The 19,219-nt window shown below is 43.5% G+C and overlaps 1 protein-coding gene across 1 annotated transcript in view; it reads right to left on the bottom strand.

The window, feature by feature from the left end:
* Positions 1 to 19,219, bottom strand: part of LOC311107041 (sterile alpha motif domain-containing protein 12-like) — a gene marked incomplete at both ends in the record, with an annotated part of 65,231 nt that overhangs the window by 8,352 nt on the left and 37,660 nt on the right. Inside the window, 2 exons of the mRNA XM_084149496.1 lie at positions 2,104 to 2,261; positions 11,519 to 11,648. Of these exons, the coding sequence (XP_084005622.1) occupies positions 2,104 to 2,261; positions 11,519 to 11,648 (288 nt within the window). The remainder of the gene's footprint in view (positions 1 to 2,103; positions 2,262 to 11,518; positions 11,649 to 19,219) is intronic.

Here is a 19,219-nt window from a genome sequence, read left to right as displayed (position 1 = left end):
ACAAGGCTATATACAGGGGGTACCGGGTCAATGTGCGGGGGTACAGGTTAGTCGAGGTAATTTGTACATGTAGGTAGGGGTAGTGTGACTATGCATAGATAATAAACAGCGAGTAGCAGCAGTGTAAAAACAAAGGGGGGGAGGGTGGTGTCAATGTAAGTAGTCCGGGTGGCCATTTGATTAATTGTTCAGCAGTCTTAAGAATGGTTGCATTTATATTTGTGTTCAGTGTAAACTGATTTTGGTTTTCCTTTATTGTTGCTTGTCAAGAAGGTTAACAAGCTATAATTCATTACCAAGCAACTGGCAAGATTATTTTGTTGACCATTAGTACACTGTCTTAACTAAGTATTTGACTCGTATCCATGGATACAGACGTAGAAGAAAAGTAGAAAGTCAAGATGGCATACACTATCAGACTAATAAATACGCTCTAGCAATGCCAAAACAATACAGTATCCAGTCACAAGTGGAGCAGCGGTTGTTGCAACCCACCTTCCTCTTTCAGTACAGTATTCATTAATATGATTTGGCAGTAACTGATGTAGTTGGAATTTGTGCACAACTTCTTTCATGAGATTGATAGTAAAGAGTTCAGGCTTGGATACATTTTGAACATCCATGAACAAACTATGTTATATGAAAGTATATGCAATGGAACTGTCCATTTTGGCAAACAACGCCACTTTATCACGCTTTATCAAACTGTGCTCAGCAGTCTAAAAAGCCTCTCTACCTAACTTGAGTATTATTGTTTAGCGAAAGGACAACTCTCCCTTTTTGTTGATAAAAAGTAGAGAATCTTTCAGAATCTTCCCTCTGGTGTGGAGACGATGAGAGGAAGAAAGATGGAAATCCATTTTCCTCCCAGGGCCCACTGCGCCTTAAAGGTTAATCACTACACCAGCGATCTCCTCTCCTCACAAAAAAATCTTGTCACTTTTGTCATTTTTCTCAACTTCCCTCACCATTAGGTCCTTTCCAGCTGTTAGCCTTCCCACACTTTTTTTTCCAAAGGTGTCTGAAGTATGCTAGCTCTCCTCTGTTTCAGGCTCTCTCCCTCTCCTATCATCTTGTCATCCTCCTTCAGTGTTTGCTTTCCCCACAATTGACCCACCAAGCACTTTCCGCAGTATATGCACTAAAGCTAGTTCTCCTGTCCATCTCCTTCCCTCAATCTCTTCTTTCACACTTCCTCCTCTTCACACCAATCCCCATTTCTCTCTTCTGCTCTCACTCCTTTCTTCCCTCACTGTTCTGATTCGCACTACTCCTCTTCCAGCAGTATTTCTAGTAGCACAAGCTTCAGCCTTTCTAGGGACACAAGAGGCGCCTCTCCCCCTCTTTTTCTCCCTTCTTTCCCAGCAGTAGCACCTACAGTGGATTTGCCCGGGGCCCTAGTCTGTTCCAGCCTATCCACTGGTATCTCTATTTCCCTCTCCCTCCCCCTCTCTCTGCTCGTCAACACCGCAAGGCCAAAACAAGTGGCAAGAGAGAGAAGAGAGTGGCAATAAGAAAGGGACATCAAAGAGAAACCCCATAACTCCAACTGTTTCCCCGGAAATCAAGACGAGAACGGTTTCACAGTATTTGGGTTTCGCCCCTGAGCAAAAGCAGTCTGTTGAGAGCAAGAGACAACTTGGTGGGGATGATGCTGATTCCAGTTGCCGGTGGTGATGTGGGTGTGTCAGTGCGAGTGATTCTGAGGAGAGACGAATCGCTAAGAATGACTGGATCTGAGGGGGTAGGGGGTAAATTACTCAGTGTTGGGATTGGACGATGATCTGATATGGGGAGACAGACTGTAGAGAGTAGGGCCCAGAAATACACACATAAATTGGCTGTAGTGTTGATTGGTACAGGTGGCTGGCTTTCGCTGAGAGAACAATTTAAACTAATTGAATGTAAAGCCACACGCCCATGTAATCGGGTGAGTGAAATGGCCTATCATTTCACAGGCTATCATTATAAAGCTGGTCGCTAGTCAAACAGCCTCTATCATGGCCAATGACAGGGGTGTTATGAGGTGCATCGCAAATGGCACCCTATTCATTATATTCCTACTGTTGGTCAAAAGCAGTGCACTATATAGGGAAACACTACCATGGTGAGAGCTATACCTTGCGTGAGTAGTTGCAGGGTCCGGACTTCCTCTCTGACACGGAGCTGCAGGACCTGCTGGAGGATGTACTGCCGTTGGCCCTCCTGCATGATGCCCATTCGCTCCAGCTTCCTGTCCGTCAATCTCATCAGAGCCCGTCCTGGATGGAAAGAGGGAGAGAGAGAGCGAAAGAAAGGTTCAAACCAACCCCTCCTCATGAGATAAACAGACTGATGAGGAGTCTCTCCCACCCAAAACAAACACCATAAGTAACAATATATTTTTAATGAAATTGATAAATTGTTTGGAATAGGAACACACTTAAAATCTCTGAAGCACCTCAAGGTGAACTAAAGCATAACTGACCAAAAGGACTGTCTCTCTGAATGCTGCCTTCAACTGCATTCAACTTTGCTACATACAATAAGCAGCACAAGATATTAATCCATGAAATATCCCATTTAACATTTCCATTATGTGTAGATCTCATCAAGGGGACTATTCTCAAACCACGAATAGATAATTCACTAGTCCACGGTTCCCCAGGTGGTTTTATTTGCCCCTCCCCCACAAGTTTTCTGAGCAAAAAGTTTTTGGACATCAACTGTAAAAACACCAGGAAATCAGCTCCAAGTGATTTTAATTTGGGAAATCTGTTCCTAAGTATTTCCACGCTTAATAGAGAGACGTGATCATATACAAATGTATGCAAGGTTTGAAATTATTATGTTTCAATCAAATATTATATCTGTTTGGGCTTCTTGCGGTCAATTTGCAGTCTACAAATAATTTGTAATTATGTTCCGGCCCCCCGACCATCCACTCAAAATAATAATTTGTAGCCTGCGGCTGAATCTAGTTGATGATCTCTGCTCTAGTCTATCCATTCAATACATGTTATTAAATTTCTGCACGGGTATGCTAGCAGGTAGCGTCGAGCAGCCAACGATGACCCACTTTCAAGGAATATCTTCATCTCGCGACATTACACACTTAACATAATTATTAATCTTCTTTCACCCATATGCACCTTCTTCTGGGTCTCTTGATTTTAAAATCCCTAATTTAATCTTCTTTAATATAATTTCTTAGAAGTATGGTGATAAAAACACAGTTGAGAAAGTACAGTCTAATTAATTACGCTCGTTATGGAAGGCCATTGTGGCAGTGTGCGGGATTGGGGAGCTAGATAGAATTACTATGCATTAGCCCGACCCCTGTAGAGCCCCTCGCTCGTTTACCCTAATGACTCGGGGCTCCGGATCGCTCCTCCTGATTGGCTGGCAGCCCGTTAACTTTCCCTGGTTTATGGTCTCACAGCATAGCTATGGTGGTGTGACTGTCACATGCTCCCTTTCACCCCCCGAGCTCCTTCCTCCCATCCACTCCTCCAACAGTACTGTACTTACTGCCTCATTACGCACCCTAGATTTTCATAATGATTTGTTACTTAACGACTTTGTATATTTACTTTATCTTTGACACGGCTCATTATTCGAGATAGCAAAAATGACAAAAGGGTGTTGTGTGAAAGCATTGTAAGCTATAATGTCTTGTGAAAGTCACTTTTGGTGATTTGTTACAGTTTTAGGGCTTATGCAACCATGACTTTACCACACAAAGAGAGCACTTAGACAAGCTACAGTAGGCTGTGTGTTGGTGGTATAAAGCTGACAGCATCGTAGAGCTGGGACGATAAACCGGAAATTATCAATACCCGACCATACCGATCACTTATCGTAGGCATTTTGCTAATATTGTTCATTACAATAAGTAGCCTATACTAGAGAATGTGTAGTTTTAAAATGAAATTACTTTGCTAATTTGGTTGATCGTTAAAATGGGACAATTGATTGACAATTAATGACTAAACAACTGCTATAATAAAGCATCTTTAGTCATCAACAGCTCAGAGTTAAAGGAGATAAGCTGTCCACCATTGTGCAGTTCTAAGATGCCTCGAGATTAGAGCAATTTGGAGCCAAGCTGCCAGTTTCTTGGCGGCGGTGCCAACATAGCGCCTCTCCTCTCCTTCCAGTAGCAGCCGGGCGAAACGCCTCTGTGAGGAGTCCAGACTTTTCTCTCCACTGCAGTTCTGAGTCATTGACTCCACAATCCCACGAAGCCACAGCAGGGAATTTATCAAACCACAATTAATACACAGAGCAGTGTAGCATGGCCGGGCGGAGAGAGCAGAGAGGAGTAGAGGATGAGGGGAGAACGCCTTAAGAGGAGAGGAGGTGGAGAGAGAGAGAAGGTTGAGAGGGACTGGGAGTGGATTTGAAAATAAGAGAACATAAAAAGTGAGAAAAGAGGAAGAGTGTAGAGAAAGAGAAGACTTGTACAGGACTGAATAGACAGCTTGGGGTTGAGTGGAGTGCTAAGACAAAGCACAGTGTCTACAAAATGGAGGGCCATTGGGACAGTGGTGGGGTTGGAGTAGCTATTTCCTAATGGGTCACATCAAGGCAGGTAACTGTTTATTTGGAGAGTGGTTATGTTACTTTTCGAATAATATCATGTCAGTTATCATGTCAGGGTGCTTTTCTCTGGTAATTTGTCAGCAACAGCGAAAGAGAAGTCAGACTTTTGCCATGATAGAAGGGTTTCCACTTCCAAAACGGGTGTTTTGCATTGAGCCGTTTCAGGTCTAGGGGAAACTCTGGTAGGTGAGCGCATGTAATTGCTATTTGAAGTGGGGAAAATAGCATACCGATGTAAGGGCAGCCTGGACGGCTAAATGCTCATCAGTAGCTCAACACACCGTTTTATAAAAACTACATTCAAAAGTTGTCGTTTTATGTAAAAATGTCACAAGGATAATTTAATTTAGACAAAGCTTTTTCCATTGTTAAAATTGGCCTACAATTGTTTCTCTCCAAAAATGAACACTCAAGTAATCAAATACTAACATCTGTTCGGATATCCGCATATTCGATTAACCGTGCCCATCCCTAATGCGCACACGCACACACACACACACACACACACACACACACAGCACTCTCTCTGACTCAACCCCAGCTAAGGTAAGAGGGCTTCTGTTTCTATCTGAATAAGTGTAATAATTTCCTCTCCTCTAGACCCGGTCTGTGATGTTGCCAGAACACAAAGCTCCTTTTTACTTCATCTCCTGTATCCACTTATCTTTGGCCAATTGACAGAGAAAATTATTTAAGGCACTTCTGCCTCTTCAGTTGCACAATATTGATTGGATTTAAATTTCACTCCCACTCTCCAGTTAGTCTCCCCTGTAGCCTGGCAGTGTTAGCTCTGCCCTCTCGCACTGTCCGCCCCTCTATATCATTACCCCAAACCTGCCTGGGAATGAGGCACTGCCTCCTTCTCACCCAAATATTAGTTACTTTTGAAATGACTACTCCCCCCTATAAAAAGGTACCGATGCTATAAAATACAGTAAGTATAATATATATATATATATATATATATATATATATATATATATATATACACACACACATACATACATACATACATACACACACATATACACACACTCAGCAAAAAAAGAAACGTCCTCTCACTGTCAACTGTGTTTATTGAGACATAAACTGAACAAGTTCCACAGACATGTGACTAACAGAAATTGAATAATGTGTCCCTGAAAAAAGGGGGGGTCAAAATCAAAAGTAACAGTCAGTATCTGGCCCTCAGTCCAGCCTCTCTCAGCCTATTGCGGACAGTCTGAGCACTGATGGAGGGATTGTGCGTTCCTGGTGTAACTCGGGCAATTGTTGTTGCCATCCTGTACCTGTCCCACAGGTGTGATGTTCGGATGTACTGATCCTGTGCAGGTGTTGTTACACGTGGTCTGCCACTGCGAGGATGATCAGCTGTCCGTCCTGTCTCCCTGTAGCGCTGTCTTAGGCGTCTCACAGTACGGACATTGCAATTTATTGCCCTGGCCACATCTGAAGTCCTCATGCCTCCTTGCAGCATGCATAAGGCACGTTCACACAGATGAGCAGGGACCCTGGGCATCTTTCTTTTGGTGTTTTTCAGAGTCAGTAGAAAGGCCTCTTTAGTGTCCTAAGTTTTCATAACTGTGACCTTTATTGCCTACCGTCTGTAAGCTGTTAGTGTCTTAACGAGCGTTCCAAAGGTGCATGTTCATTAATTGTTTATGGTTCATTGAACAAGCATGGGAAACAGTGTTTAAACCCTTTACAATGAAGATCTGTGAAGTTATTTGGATTTTTACAAATTATCTTTGAAAGACAGGGTCCTGAAAAAGGGACGTTTCTTTTTTTGCTGAGATATATATATCTATCTATCTATCTATCTCCATATTCATAAGTCTACAGATACAAACCTACAGCGCGCACACACACACATCCCACGACCAGGCGTTAGATTAATGGGCAGGGGGAGTGCAGACCTCCCTCAGTGTGGGGCGGCAGGCAGATTAATCTATGGCCTGGCACAGTCAACCACCGCTTTGATGAATGGGGACTTAGAGTGCACACACACACACCCCCCTGCGGGCTCTGTCCCTTTTTGCGTTTGAACCAAAACCATGCTAATTACTGCTCTGTGGAGCAGCAGAAGGTGAGGACAGGGGCACAAAAACAGCAAATTAACCTAACTTTCCCAACTCTCTCCAAATGGCTCCAGTCAGCGAACCTACATGTGTTTTACAGTAAGAGCTGGGCTGGCTGTGAGCTGGAGATAGACGGGGAGAATGTAGATCTCCTAGGTAAAACCTTCAGACACAGCTGTATGTGTGTCTTCTGGGTAAAGACTACTGAATGTCTCAGGAGTCTCTGGTTACCCTCCACATGTGCAATAAGTCCCTACATGCAATGAGCAACACATCCTTATCAATGGAATATTCTATAACGGTCTATAACTGGTGGTCCGTGAGCCAGATCCGGCCCAATTGGCAATTTAATGTGGCCTACTGTTGTCTAAGTAAATATGAGAGTCAACATTCCCAACATGCTGTGTATAGCATCTTTTACTAGTACTTGGCACACATTACAAATACATGGTGACCATGTGACTCGCTCAGTAACCTGGGCACGATATTGTAAAGCTCTGCTCCCAAATGGCCATGAGATGGACTATGCTCTGAGATGGGTTCCAAATTAGATGCTAATGTTATTTCTGACTGGAGAAAAGAGGGGCATCATTCTCAAGGGGATGCAGCCCTCTTCCTGAATGAAGCACAGAAGCAGAGGGATAATCAGCAGCACAATCAGACTGCAACCTCAGCAGGATGCTAATTCAGAGTCACTGCCCACCTACAGTATCTGGTCACTAATCGTTGTTTCTTAACTAACACAGAGAAATGAGGAACAATATAATATATAGAATTTGATTTGTGAGAGGATCAACATGATCACTATACGTTTGTTCCATTGTGTCGGACTATCACTCGCAATGTTTTTCTCACAATCATTGAGGATCAATTGGATTCTTCAGAATTCTCCATTTAAGATCACTTGGGATCAATCTAACCTCACAATCAAGCAATCCACACCCTTAGATCCAGACATCAAAGACATAATCCCTCTCTACCCAACTGTTGTCCAGATGGGTAATTTGCTAGGAGAATTAGAGTTCTTCACGGATCCACGTGTACCCAAATACCCGAGACCCGATCCAGAATTCTAAATAATGTCACAGGTTTGGGTCGGATCTGATATAATTGTCTCGGGTATGTGTAATTTTAACTGACTTGTCCGCAAGGGCCCATACAGATCCGAAGGAGACTGCTGCAGTAGAGAGAGAGAGAAAGTGTATCATTAATACTGCTGCTCTTGCTTTTCATGAGAGTGGAGCGTGGCACGTGTAGCTTGTTGTTGGCCAATTATAAGTCATCAAAGCAGCAATAGGCTACAGTCAAAGAGCCTCGCACCGTGAGGAAAAAGTTAGGAGATATCTAATCAATGGAAGATGGAATTAAAATGACAGAATTAAAAAAGTTAAAAAAGGAGAGGATAGGCTACAACTACCAAGAGCCAACAGGTAGGCAGGCTGCTCCTTAATATTCTGGATGGAGTTGTAGGATGAGAAAGCGCATGCACTGCAGCCTCAGTTAGCCTAGCTAGCTAGCTTAACTATCTTCTCCCGGTTTGATGCAATCCAAGACCGGTTCTACGTAATCATATTTGATGATAAATAACCTAGCTATGACAGCTATAGGTCTACTATAGCGCATGTTGGCTTGGTTGGTTGCTGTCTCTTGTCTCTCCCTCCCTCCTCCCTGCTCCCCATGTCACTTGGTCACAGTACGGCCCCTCCCCCGCATGCTAGAGCGGGCACCCCTCTCCCTCTAGCGCTTTATCAGCTCCGGTTAATAAAGTAGCTTTTAAAAAATGACTTTTCTGCTGCTTCCCTCACTCGGATTGGACCGGGTCTGGATTCGACCAGGTCTATACGGAAGGGGTCTAGTTGTCCTCGGGTCTGTTCGAAATGGGTCTCTATATTAATTTTTATTAATGTATATCAGGTCCGGGTGGGAAATCCCCAGGTCCACTTCGGAACGGGTCAAAAAGTGAAGACCTCTAAGGAGAATATTCAGGTAGTATCATGTTTGATTGATTAACTTACTCAAATGGTCAACAGTGGAGCCTTTTGCAGGCTCAGCATCAGTACTAAGCATGTAGCCTTTAGCCTGAATGCTTAGTCCTCGGAGAGACATTGGTGTAGTTTGATGGGCTAGTGCTCATTTCTCAAGTGCTGTTTAGGCCAATTGCCCAGTAGAGGGGTATACATTTGCTACCCTGTGCGATACATACCCAGGCACGTTCAAATCACAGTCTATGTAGGTTATGATTTGAACATGCCTGGGTAGGTGTCGCACAGGGTAGCAAATGTATATTTGATGAGCCGTGAGAAACTATAAAAGGTGAAAAATACCATTTAAAAACGACCCCTCTACTGGGCAATAGTCCTAAACAGCACTTGAGGAATGAGCCCATCATAACCTACACCGACTGTGATTTGAACGTGCCTGGGTAGGTGTCGCACAGGTTGCCACTGTGTAATATGTGCCACTGGGATTTGTAACGGGAGAGATAGATTGAGGTAAAACGAGGGGGTGTTTACAGGATCGAACGTGGCTGTGTGACAAGCTGATACAGCAAGATACCTTTATGTTTTACAACATTCATAAGCTGTGTGCAACTGTTCAACTGGGTTAACCAGCAGTCAATGTTTTCAATAGCACTTGGTGATACATCAAAAAACATTCAATATTACCATAAAAGACTCCTATCCTTCTTACAGTATGCTCTTACGGAGGTGAACCTTTGAATAGAACCAACGCTGGTGCGAACATCACCATTTCCCTACAGTCACTTTAGACAAGATTTTGTTGGATGCTTTCATTTTGACTGCAATCCAAAAGACCTGCCATGCTTAACTAACTGTCTGAAACAAAGGGTGTGTCCCAAGTGGCACTCTATTCCCTATATAGTGCACTACTTCTGTCCAGAGCCATATGGGCCCTTATAGGTCAAAGGTAGTGCACTACATTGGAATAGGGTGCCATTTGGGATACAGACCAACTGTCTCGTATCTAATCCAATTCCTTTCTTTATCTGTCTGAAGTGGAGGCCATTGGATCACCATGTTCTAATTCATTCAATGCACTACTCCATGACAGTGGAGTGTGATTCAATTGTCGCCAACCCCTTCACTTCCCTCTTCTGATTACATATGTTGGCGCACTTCTCCGCTGATTACACTTACGGTATCAGTAAATGTCTACTAAACTAATTTACCACACCACGCTCTTTGCCACGACTCAGTCTTTCTAATTACACAAGATTAGGGACTAATTTCTAATTATACCTTAATATGCTTTAATGCATTTTAATGACAGCTCGGTGTTAACGTCAAACTTGGAGGCGGTCTTTCGGGAGCGTCGAGAGAGGGGGGAATCTTGGCAATCGAGGCTTGAGGCACTCGGATGGGAAACATTGATTTTGATTTTGGCTGCCGCTCAACATCGCTGGCAAGGGATGGCAACCGACGGCTGCATATTGAAGTCGTTCAAAGAAGTGAAAATGTAGCGCTGTTGCAAAGCCCAGAGATGTAAGATATCTTTCACTGCCAGAGCTATGACATATTATGGGGGATGTGCAAGAGTTATGATTTGGATACGCTGCCTTATATTGATTTGCTACTTCTGAGAGGATGACCAGTGGACCAAGACCAATGAAATGAGTAGTATTGACGTCCTACAAGACGGTTGGGTTTTCTCTGACTGTTGAAATATTATCTTACTACTCTGTTACTATAGATACCATAGCAAAGGAAGTCCTATCAAACAAAGGGCCTTCTCCTAATCAGACCAGAACCGACACACACGCCAGCATTTTCAATTTCCAACTCCACTTCCAACTCAATTTCCTAGCCCCAGCCAGTGTGACTCAATAGATCTTTCTAGTTGTGTTTTGTGTACACAGTACGTGTTCCTATTCAACTAGTTTGTTCACACAGTGTGGTTCTCGAGCGCAATACTACATTCCTCATGATTTGCTTGCTCTTGTTGAATCTAATGGGGTGGAGAAAGAATTCTGCACGATATATTTCTGCACGATTGGGATACAAATTGCATTGTGCGCCCGATTGGTATGGCCTGGCCTGTTATAATTGCATTCTGTTAATTAATGCTGGATGGGATGACGAGGGGAACTACTAGCGTGTTTTGTGCATATCGTTATCGCTAATTGGGCCGGTGGTTAACCCCTTATCCACTCGTCTGAACCTGAGACAAAAACATCTCACAACTGCAGGTCATTACACTAATTGTGAGACAACATAGTCACTGTTTCATTATCGGCGGGCTTGTGAGGAAATGCATATTTAGAGACAACGCACTAAGGTTCTAATATTTTATATTGAAGCTTATCCCCAAGGAAGTTTGAATTCAGCCAAACTTGTGGTGACGGTTCTCATAAGCAAAATGAGATGGCTGAAATGGGCCCTTTTCTTTATTCATTACATAGCGCATCATTTGACATTTTAATTTGTTTATGGACATGTTACTGACATGGGATAAGTGGGATTCTTACTGTATGTAGCCAGCTCCTACTAATTTTTCAGCTAGCATTTTCGACCTCTTAATGGAACACCGCTGCCGTGTGCTCCGGTTGAGCCCTTAACCCCAGCGACCTCGGTTTCCTCGTGGCCTAAGTGCATCATGGGTGAAGTGCTAAATTTCTCCAGTCACAGCGAGCTGCAAATAAACATTCAAATGTAAATCAGTCGTGCTCCGAGAGGTTGAGTGCGTGGCAATTAGCCTTCTCGTCATTATGCGGCAGGCAGGTCGTTAGCGGGTGGGCGGATGTGACCTTGGAGGGGCTCGTTAAGGGGATGATTGACATGGCGACGGTGGCAACAGTAACCGCGACAACAGACAGACTCTGGCTGTGGCGGGCGCACCTGTGATGTCATGCTGCTTGAAGGAGTCGCTGTAGATCTGGTGCTGCTTGGGGCAGTGCTTCTTCAGCCACTTGCACACGTCCTGCTGGGACCACAGGGCCACTGGCTTGGACAGCTTTACGTTCCCTGGCTGCATGGAGAGGAAAGACAATAGATGACTTATAGGTGCAAAATAGATGGCACATACAGTGAGGGAAAAAAGTATTTGATCCCCTGCTGATTTTGTACGTTTGCCCACTGACTGAAGAAATGATCAGTCTATAATTTTAATGGTAGGTTTATTTGAACAGTGAGAGACAGAATAACAACAACAAAAAATCCAGAAAAACACATGTCAAAAATATTATAAATTGATTTGCATTTTAGTGAGGGAAATAAGTATTTGACCCCCTCTCAATCAGAAAGATTTCTGGCTCCCAGGTGTCTTTTATACAGGTAACGAGCTGAGATTAGGAGCACACTCTTAAAGGGAGTGCTCCTAATCTCAGCTTGTTACCTGTATAAAAGACACCTGTCCACAGAAGCAATCAATCAGATTCCAAACTCTCCACCATGGCCAAGACCAAAGAGCTCTCCAAGGATGTCAGGGACAAGATTGTAGACCTACACAAGGCTGGAATGGGCTACAAGACCATCGCCAAGCAGCTTGGTGAGAAGGTGACAACAGTTGGTGCGATTATTCGTAAATGGAAGAAACACAAAATGACTGTCAATCTCCCTCGGCCTGGGGCTCCATGCAAGTTCTCACCTCGTGGAGTTGCAATGATCATGAGAACGGTGAGGAATCAGCCCAGAACTACACAGGAGGATCTTGTCAATGATCTCAAGGCAGCTGGGACCATAGTCACCAAAAAAACAATTGGTAACACACTACGCCGTGAAGGACTGAAATCCTGCAGCGCCCGCAAGGTCCCCCTGCTCAAGAAAGCACATATACAGGCCCGTCTGAAGTTTGCCAGTGAACATCTGAATGATTCAGAGGAGAATTGGGTGAAAGTGTTGTGGTAAGATGAGACCAAAATCGAGCTCTTTGGCATCAACTCAACTCGCCGTGTTTGGAGGAGGAGGAATGCTGCCTATGACCCCAAGAACATCATCCCCACCGTCAAACATGGAGGTGGAAACATTATGCTTTGGGGGTGTTTTTCTGCTAAAGGGGACAGGACAACTTCACCGCATCAAAGGGACGATGGACGGGGCCATGTACCATCAAATCTTGGGTGAGAACCTCCTTCCCTCAGCCAGGGCATTGAAAATGGGTCGTGGATGGGTATTCCAGCATGAAAATGACCCAAAACACAAGGCCAAAGCAACAAAGGAGTGGCTCAAGAAGAAGCACATTAAGGTCCTGGAGTGGCCTAGCCAGTCTCCAGACCTTAATCCCATAGAAAATCTGTGGAGGAAGCTGAAGGTTCGAGTTGCCAAACGTCAGCCTCGAAACCTTAATGACTTGGAGAAGATCTGCAAAGAGGAGTGGGACAAAATCCCTCCTGATATTTGTGTGCAAACCTGGTGGCCAACTACAAGAAACGTCTGACCTCTGATCGCCAACAAGGGTTTTGCCACCAAGTACAAAGTCAGGTTTTGCAGGGGGGTCAAACACTTATTTCCCTCATTAAAATGCAAATCAATGTATAACATTTTTGACATGCGTTTTTCTGGATTTTTTTGTTGTTATTCTGTCTCTCACTGTTCAAATAAACCTACCATTAAAATTATAGACTGATCATGTCTTTGTCAGTGGGCAAACGTACAAAATCAGCAGGGGATCAAATACTGTTTTCCCCTCACCTGTACAGTACTAACATATACAGTGCATACACAAACAATATCAACCAATGCAGATAAAAGGGCCATTTGTATCATCCTGATGGCACAGTTCCTAAGACTAGATCTGCAGGTCAGTTGGGGTAAATGCGTAAAACACATTTCAGGTGAATGCATTCAGATGTACAAATTACTAGGTATCCCCCTTTCCTTTTCCAATGAGATAGCAAGGTCTACGGATATATGGTAATAAGCAGATATGCATGTTCCACAAGAAGCACTAAGGGAACCATGGTACAGCACTATTTATCAGACCAAAGGGGACATACTATAAATCATTTGACAGACAACATGCAGCCAGGTTGATAGTTCATATGTTGCCTAATCCCTCAGGCATTCAGTGTGTATCCCGCTGAACAACCCGCCACTGTAGCTAAAGTGCTGGCATCGCTTCCTTTTGATTGAGGTGCGACTAAAATTACCCACAGAGAGAGGTGGTTAAAATTTCACATCCACTCCCTTCCTCCCATTTCCCTCCCACTCCAGTCAGCAGTGGCTTGCTGTGTGGTGCGGCATAGCAATAGAACATGCCCCCACCTAGGCTAGGCCAGCATAACACAGTACCCACCGCATTCCCCTTCATGTCTGTCTCTCTAGCTCTACCTGACTGACTGACTGACGAGAGATACAGAGAGAGAGCGCCACCAGGGGAGACTGTCATTCTTCCAGTGCCAAGTATAGTCAGAGTACAGACGACCGACGTGACTGCTTTGGCAGGCCACAGAGACACTGAATCTGCAGGGAGGGAAGAGACAGGAGACCTCCGCTGAGGGGAGGATGGCATTGCAACAAAAACCCACGTTAACCATTAAATACAGCTTAGCTCGACACTAATTAACCCTGACTAGCAGCCTGGGGTGTATGGTACAGTACAGGAAGGAGCTAGTGTAGCTCTGGATGGCTTAGCCAGAAACACTACCATGATGAGCCCAGTAGGGAGGAATGGGGACAGAAAGAAGGTGTGTGTGTGTGTGTGTGTGTGTGTGTGTGTGTGTGTGTGTGTGTGTGTGTGTGTGTGTGTGTGTGTGTGTGTGTGTGTGTATACACTACCATTCAAATGTTTGGGGTCACTTAGAAATGTCCTTGTTTTCCATGAAAACATACATGAAATGAGTTTGAATAGGAAATAGAGCAAAATGCATAGGAAATGTAGTCATTGACAAGGTTAGAAATAAATGATTTTTAATAGAAATAATAATTGTGTCCTTCAAACTTTGCTTTCTTCAAAGAATCCTCCTTTTGCAGCAATTACAGCCTTGCAGACCTTTGGCATTCTAGTTGTCAATTTATTGAGGTAATCTGAAGAGATTTCACCCAATGCTTCCTGAAGCACCTCCCACAAGTTGGATTGGCTTGATGGGCACTTCTTACGTACCATACAGTCAAGCTGCTCCCACAACAGCTCAATAGGGTTGAGATCTGGTGACTGTGCTGGCCACTCCATTATAGACAGAATACCAGCTGACTGCTTCTTTCCTAAATAGTTATTGCATAGTTTGGAGCTGTGCTTTGGGTCATTGTCCTGTTGTAGGAGGATATTGGCTCCAATCTAGCGCCGTCCACAGGTTATGGCATGGCGTTGCAAAATTCCTTCTTCAAGATCCCTTTTACCCTGTCCAAATCTCCCACTTTACCACCACCATCACATTGCCTTCACCATGCTTGACAGATGGCATCAAGCACTCCTCCAGCATCTTTTCATTTGGTCTGCTTCTCACAAATGTTCTTCTTTGTGATCCAAACACCAAACTTCGATTCGTCTGTCCATAACACTTTTTTCCAATCTTCCTCTGTCCAGTGTCTGTGTTCTTTTGCCCATCTTAATCTTTTCTTTTTATTGGCCAGTCTGAGATATGGCTTTTTCTTTGCAACTCTGCCTAGGTCAGCATCCCGGAGTCCCCTCTTCACTGTTGACGTTAAGACTGGTGTTTTGCGGGTACTATTTAATGAAGCTGCCAGTTGAGGACCTGTGAGGCGTCTGTTTCTCAAACTAGACACTAATGTATTTGGCCTCTTGTTCAGTTGTGCACCAGGGCTTCCCACTCCTCTTTCTATTCTGGTTAGAGCCAGTTTGCGCTGTTCTGTGAAGGGAGTAGTACACAGCATTGTACGAGATCTTCAGTTTCTTGGCAATTTCTCGCATGGAATAGCCTTCATTTCTCAGAACAAGAATAGACTGACAGTTTCAGAAGAAAGTTATTTGTTTCTGGCCATTTTGAGCCTGTAATCGAACCCACAATTGCTGATGCTCCAGATACTCAACTAGTCTCAAGAAGGCCAGTTTTATTGCTTCTTTAAAATCAGCACAACAGTTTTCAGCTGTGCTAACATAATTGCAAAAGGGTTTTCTAATGATCAATTAGCCTTTTAAAATGATAAACTTGGATTAGCAAACACAATGTGCCATTGGAACACAGGACTGATGGTTGTTGATAATGGACCTCTGTACGCCTATGTAGATATTCCATAAAAAAATCATCTGTTTCTAGCTACAATAGCCATTTACAACATTAACAATGTCTACACTGTATTTCTGATCAATTTGATAATAATAATAATAATAATAATAATAATAATAATAATAATAATAATATGCCATTTAGCAGACGCTTTTATCCAAAGCGACTTACAGTCATGCGTGCATACATTTTTGTGTATGGGTGGTCCCGGGGATCGAACCCACTACCTTGGCGTTACAAGCGCCGTGCTCTACCAGCTGAGCTACAGAGGACCACATTGATGCTTTTCTTTCGAAAACAAGGACATTTCTAAGTGACCCAAAACTTTTGAACGGTAGTGTATATATGGATAGGGCTGGGGAAAAGTATTTGCCCCGTTCCAAATTCACTACTTTCGCATATTCTTTATACTGAATGTCATCAGATCTTCAACACAAACCTAATATTAGATAAAGGGAACCTAAGTGAACAAATAACACAACAATTACATACTAATTTCATTTATTTCATAAACAAAGTTATGCAACACCTAATGCCTGTGTGAAAAAGTAATTTCCCCCTTACACTCAATAACTGGTTGTGCCACCTTTAGTTGCAATGACTCCAACCAAATGCTGCCCACTCTTCCATGCAGAACTGCTTTAACGCAGTGACATTTGTGGGTTTTCAGGCATGAACTGCTTGTTTCAAGTCCTGCCACATCATCTCAATTGGGATTAGGTCTGGACTTTGACTAGGCCATTCCAAAACTTCAAATTTGTTGCTTTTTAGCCATTTTCATGTAGACTTGATTGTCTGTTTTGGATCATTGTCTTGCTGCATGACCCCCAGCTGCGATTCAGCTCACAGACGGATGGCCTGACATTCTCCTGTAGAATTCACTGATACAGAGCAGAATTCATGGTTCCTTCTATTAAGGCATGTCGTCCAGGTCCTGAGGCAGCAAAGCATCCCCAAACCATCACACTACCACCACCATGCTTGACCGTTGGTCTAAGGTTCTTACTGTGGAATGCAGTGTTTGGTTTTTGCCAGGCATAATGGGACCCATGTCGTCCAAGAGAGAGGCTTGGCTTTGCTCCCTCTATTGCTCAGGGGTGAGTGTGTATAATGTGCACTGCACAGGGTGAGCTCGGTGGGGTTGGAGAGGGAACTGCAACAGTTCCTGAGTCAATAGCCATCCATGTATTTCATAGTAATGTAACACAAAGCAGTGTTTCTGGGACTTTAACATTGGGTGAGGCCATGTGAGTGAGTGAGAGACAGTGAGAGAAAAACAAAGGGGAATCATCCACAGAACTGCGTTTGAGACTCTGGGCCAATTAGAGATTTGAGTGACAGTGCTGGTGTGCAGAGCGAGAAAAAGCCAGCTTTATTTCTAAGTGGGAAATTGAGAATAGGTTTGCGTGCTCAGGCTCTTAAACACACACACAAAAACACACATTCAATCTGTCCTTGGCATAATTTAACACCCTATGCAGTTCATGTATTTCACATGTTACCTTAGCAACAGAGCAAGGACAACTTCAAAACACTAACACAATTTAAGAATGTCAGCCCACATACGCCATGAAAATTAAACCCACAGCAACACACACAGACTACTACCAGGTGTAATAAATAGGATACACATTTTTTTTTACTAAACGCCTTACCGATAGTTAATTAATGACTTACTTTAAAATGAATGTAACTCCATTATTACAAGAATGTAAAGGCATTTCAGCAGCTCTCATACTGTAGTGTTGGCGTAGCTCCACCACCATGTGTAGCCTCGTTAGTGCACTATACAGCTCTGGCATTCACGAACATACAGCGCCATCTAGCAAATAAATGACCACACTGCATCATTCCAATACTACAGTACAACATTTCCTCAGTGTTGAGAGGGAATAGCCCTTAGAGTCACACTGACTGAGTGAGTGGTTATTTGAGACATCGAGCCCTAGTGTCATTCTCAGCTCATCTCCTTCATGGCTCACTTAATTAACTAGTCCAGCGTTGCGGCAGGCGTCGCCTGGGCCCGCTATTTCTCTCTCTCCCTCTCTCTCCCAAAGCTCAAAGGCAAAGAAAATGAGTTAATTCTTCCGTTACGTTGTGGGGATAAGGCAGGCTAGGCTGTCTATGTGGACGGCAGGCCGGGCTGGGAGGGAGAAATAACACGCTATGCTGAGTAAATTAATAACCGCTTTAAAAAAAGACTCCTCCAGGTTGAAATTGGATTTACAAGCAGTGTGAAGACAGACTTCATTGGGCCACATCAAAGAAAGAACATGCACAATAATGCTGGCTTTTAATTTCCTGACCTTGGGAGTCAATATGGGTGCATTACCCAGCAGGGCAATAGGAGTTGATGTGTGTGTAGACAAAGATATTCCTTTGGGCATGATTATGTGTAGGGTTTCTTGATTTTCAATAATAATAATAATAATAATAGCCATTTAGAAGACGCTTTTATCCAAAGCGACTTACAGTCATGCATGCATACATTTTACGGGTGGATGGTCCCAGGAATTGAACCCACTATCCTGGCGTTGCAAGCGCCATGCTCTACCAGGTTATGCTTTCAGTCGATGCCGTTGCTTAGCCACAGAGTTTCTCCATCAGCAGAACTGCACAGTACTGTGATGGCTCCGACATTTTCTTTTCTTATTGTCCTTTCAAACATGTTCCAGCAACTAGGGGTATGTGTAGCCTGGCCAGAGCAGTACAGCTTGGCTCGGGTTGGTTTGGCTCAGTAGTGTGAAAAGGGTATCGTCATGAACTCAAATGACGGATACTGTACAATGTGCATGGTTGAAAATACAGTTTGTGATTAAGACATTTCTACTTTATGCTACTACAAAATATGTGAAGAGTTGACTGATGCCTATGAAGTAAGGTAACATAACTCACATGACATCCACAGATTTCTAAATGAGGATTCCATGCAGCGATGCCATTTTTCTAATTAACCTACATGGTGGTTTATCACACTTACTCTTCTACTGTAGGAACATAGAAGGCTTGTACCACGCAGTGTGACTATAAAAAGCATCTTAGTTTTTCGTAGGCTTGGGCGTTATACCATATACCGGGGTATTTGGAAAAAGCCACAGGATGGTTTTTCAATACCGTCAAAACTATTTATTTGAAGTTTTTCAATAAATGTGAATATTTGTAGGTACTTTTTAAGTTAATACCTGCAGTCAACTTGTGCAATACATTAGGAGATAAAGCAGATCACGTTCTTCATTTCACCGGTCACATTATTTTACATCATGAAGCTTACCGTAGCTCCCGAGAACAGTTGAGCCAGTCACGTTTGTTAGTAAAATAGCCCAACGGGAGTGCATAGAGTTCTATATCTATCGGCGAGTCTCTGTTGTGCGGTGCACATGAGGTGATGAAGTTACACTATGCAATTCACTACTAA

Source organism: Coregonus lavaretus, assembly GCF_964263955.1.
Source record: "Coregonus lavaretus genome assembly, chromosome: 3".
NCBI lineage: Eukaryota > Metazoa > Chordata > Actinopteri > Salmoniformes > Salmonidae > Coregonus > Coregonus lavaretus.
The sequence above is the reverse complement of the archived record's forward strand: the minus strand, read 5'-3'. Positions and strand labels throughout refer to the sequence as shown.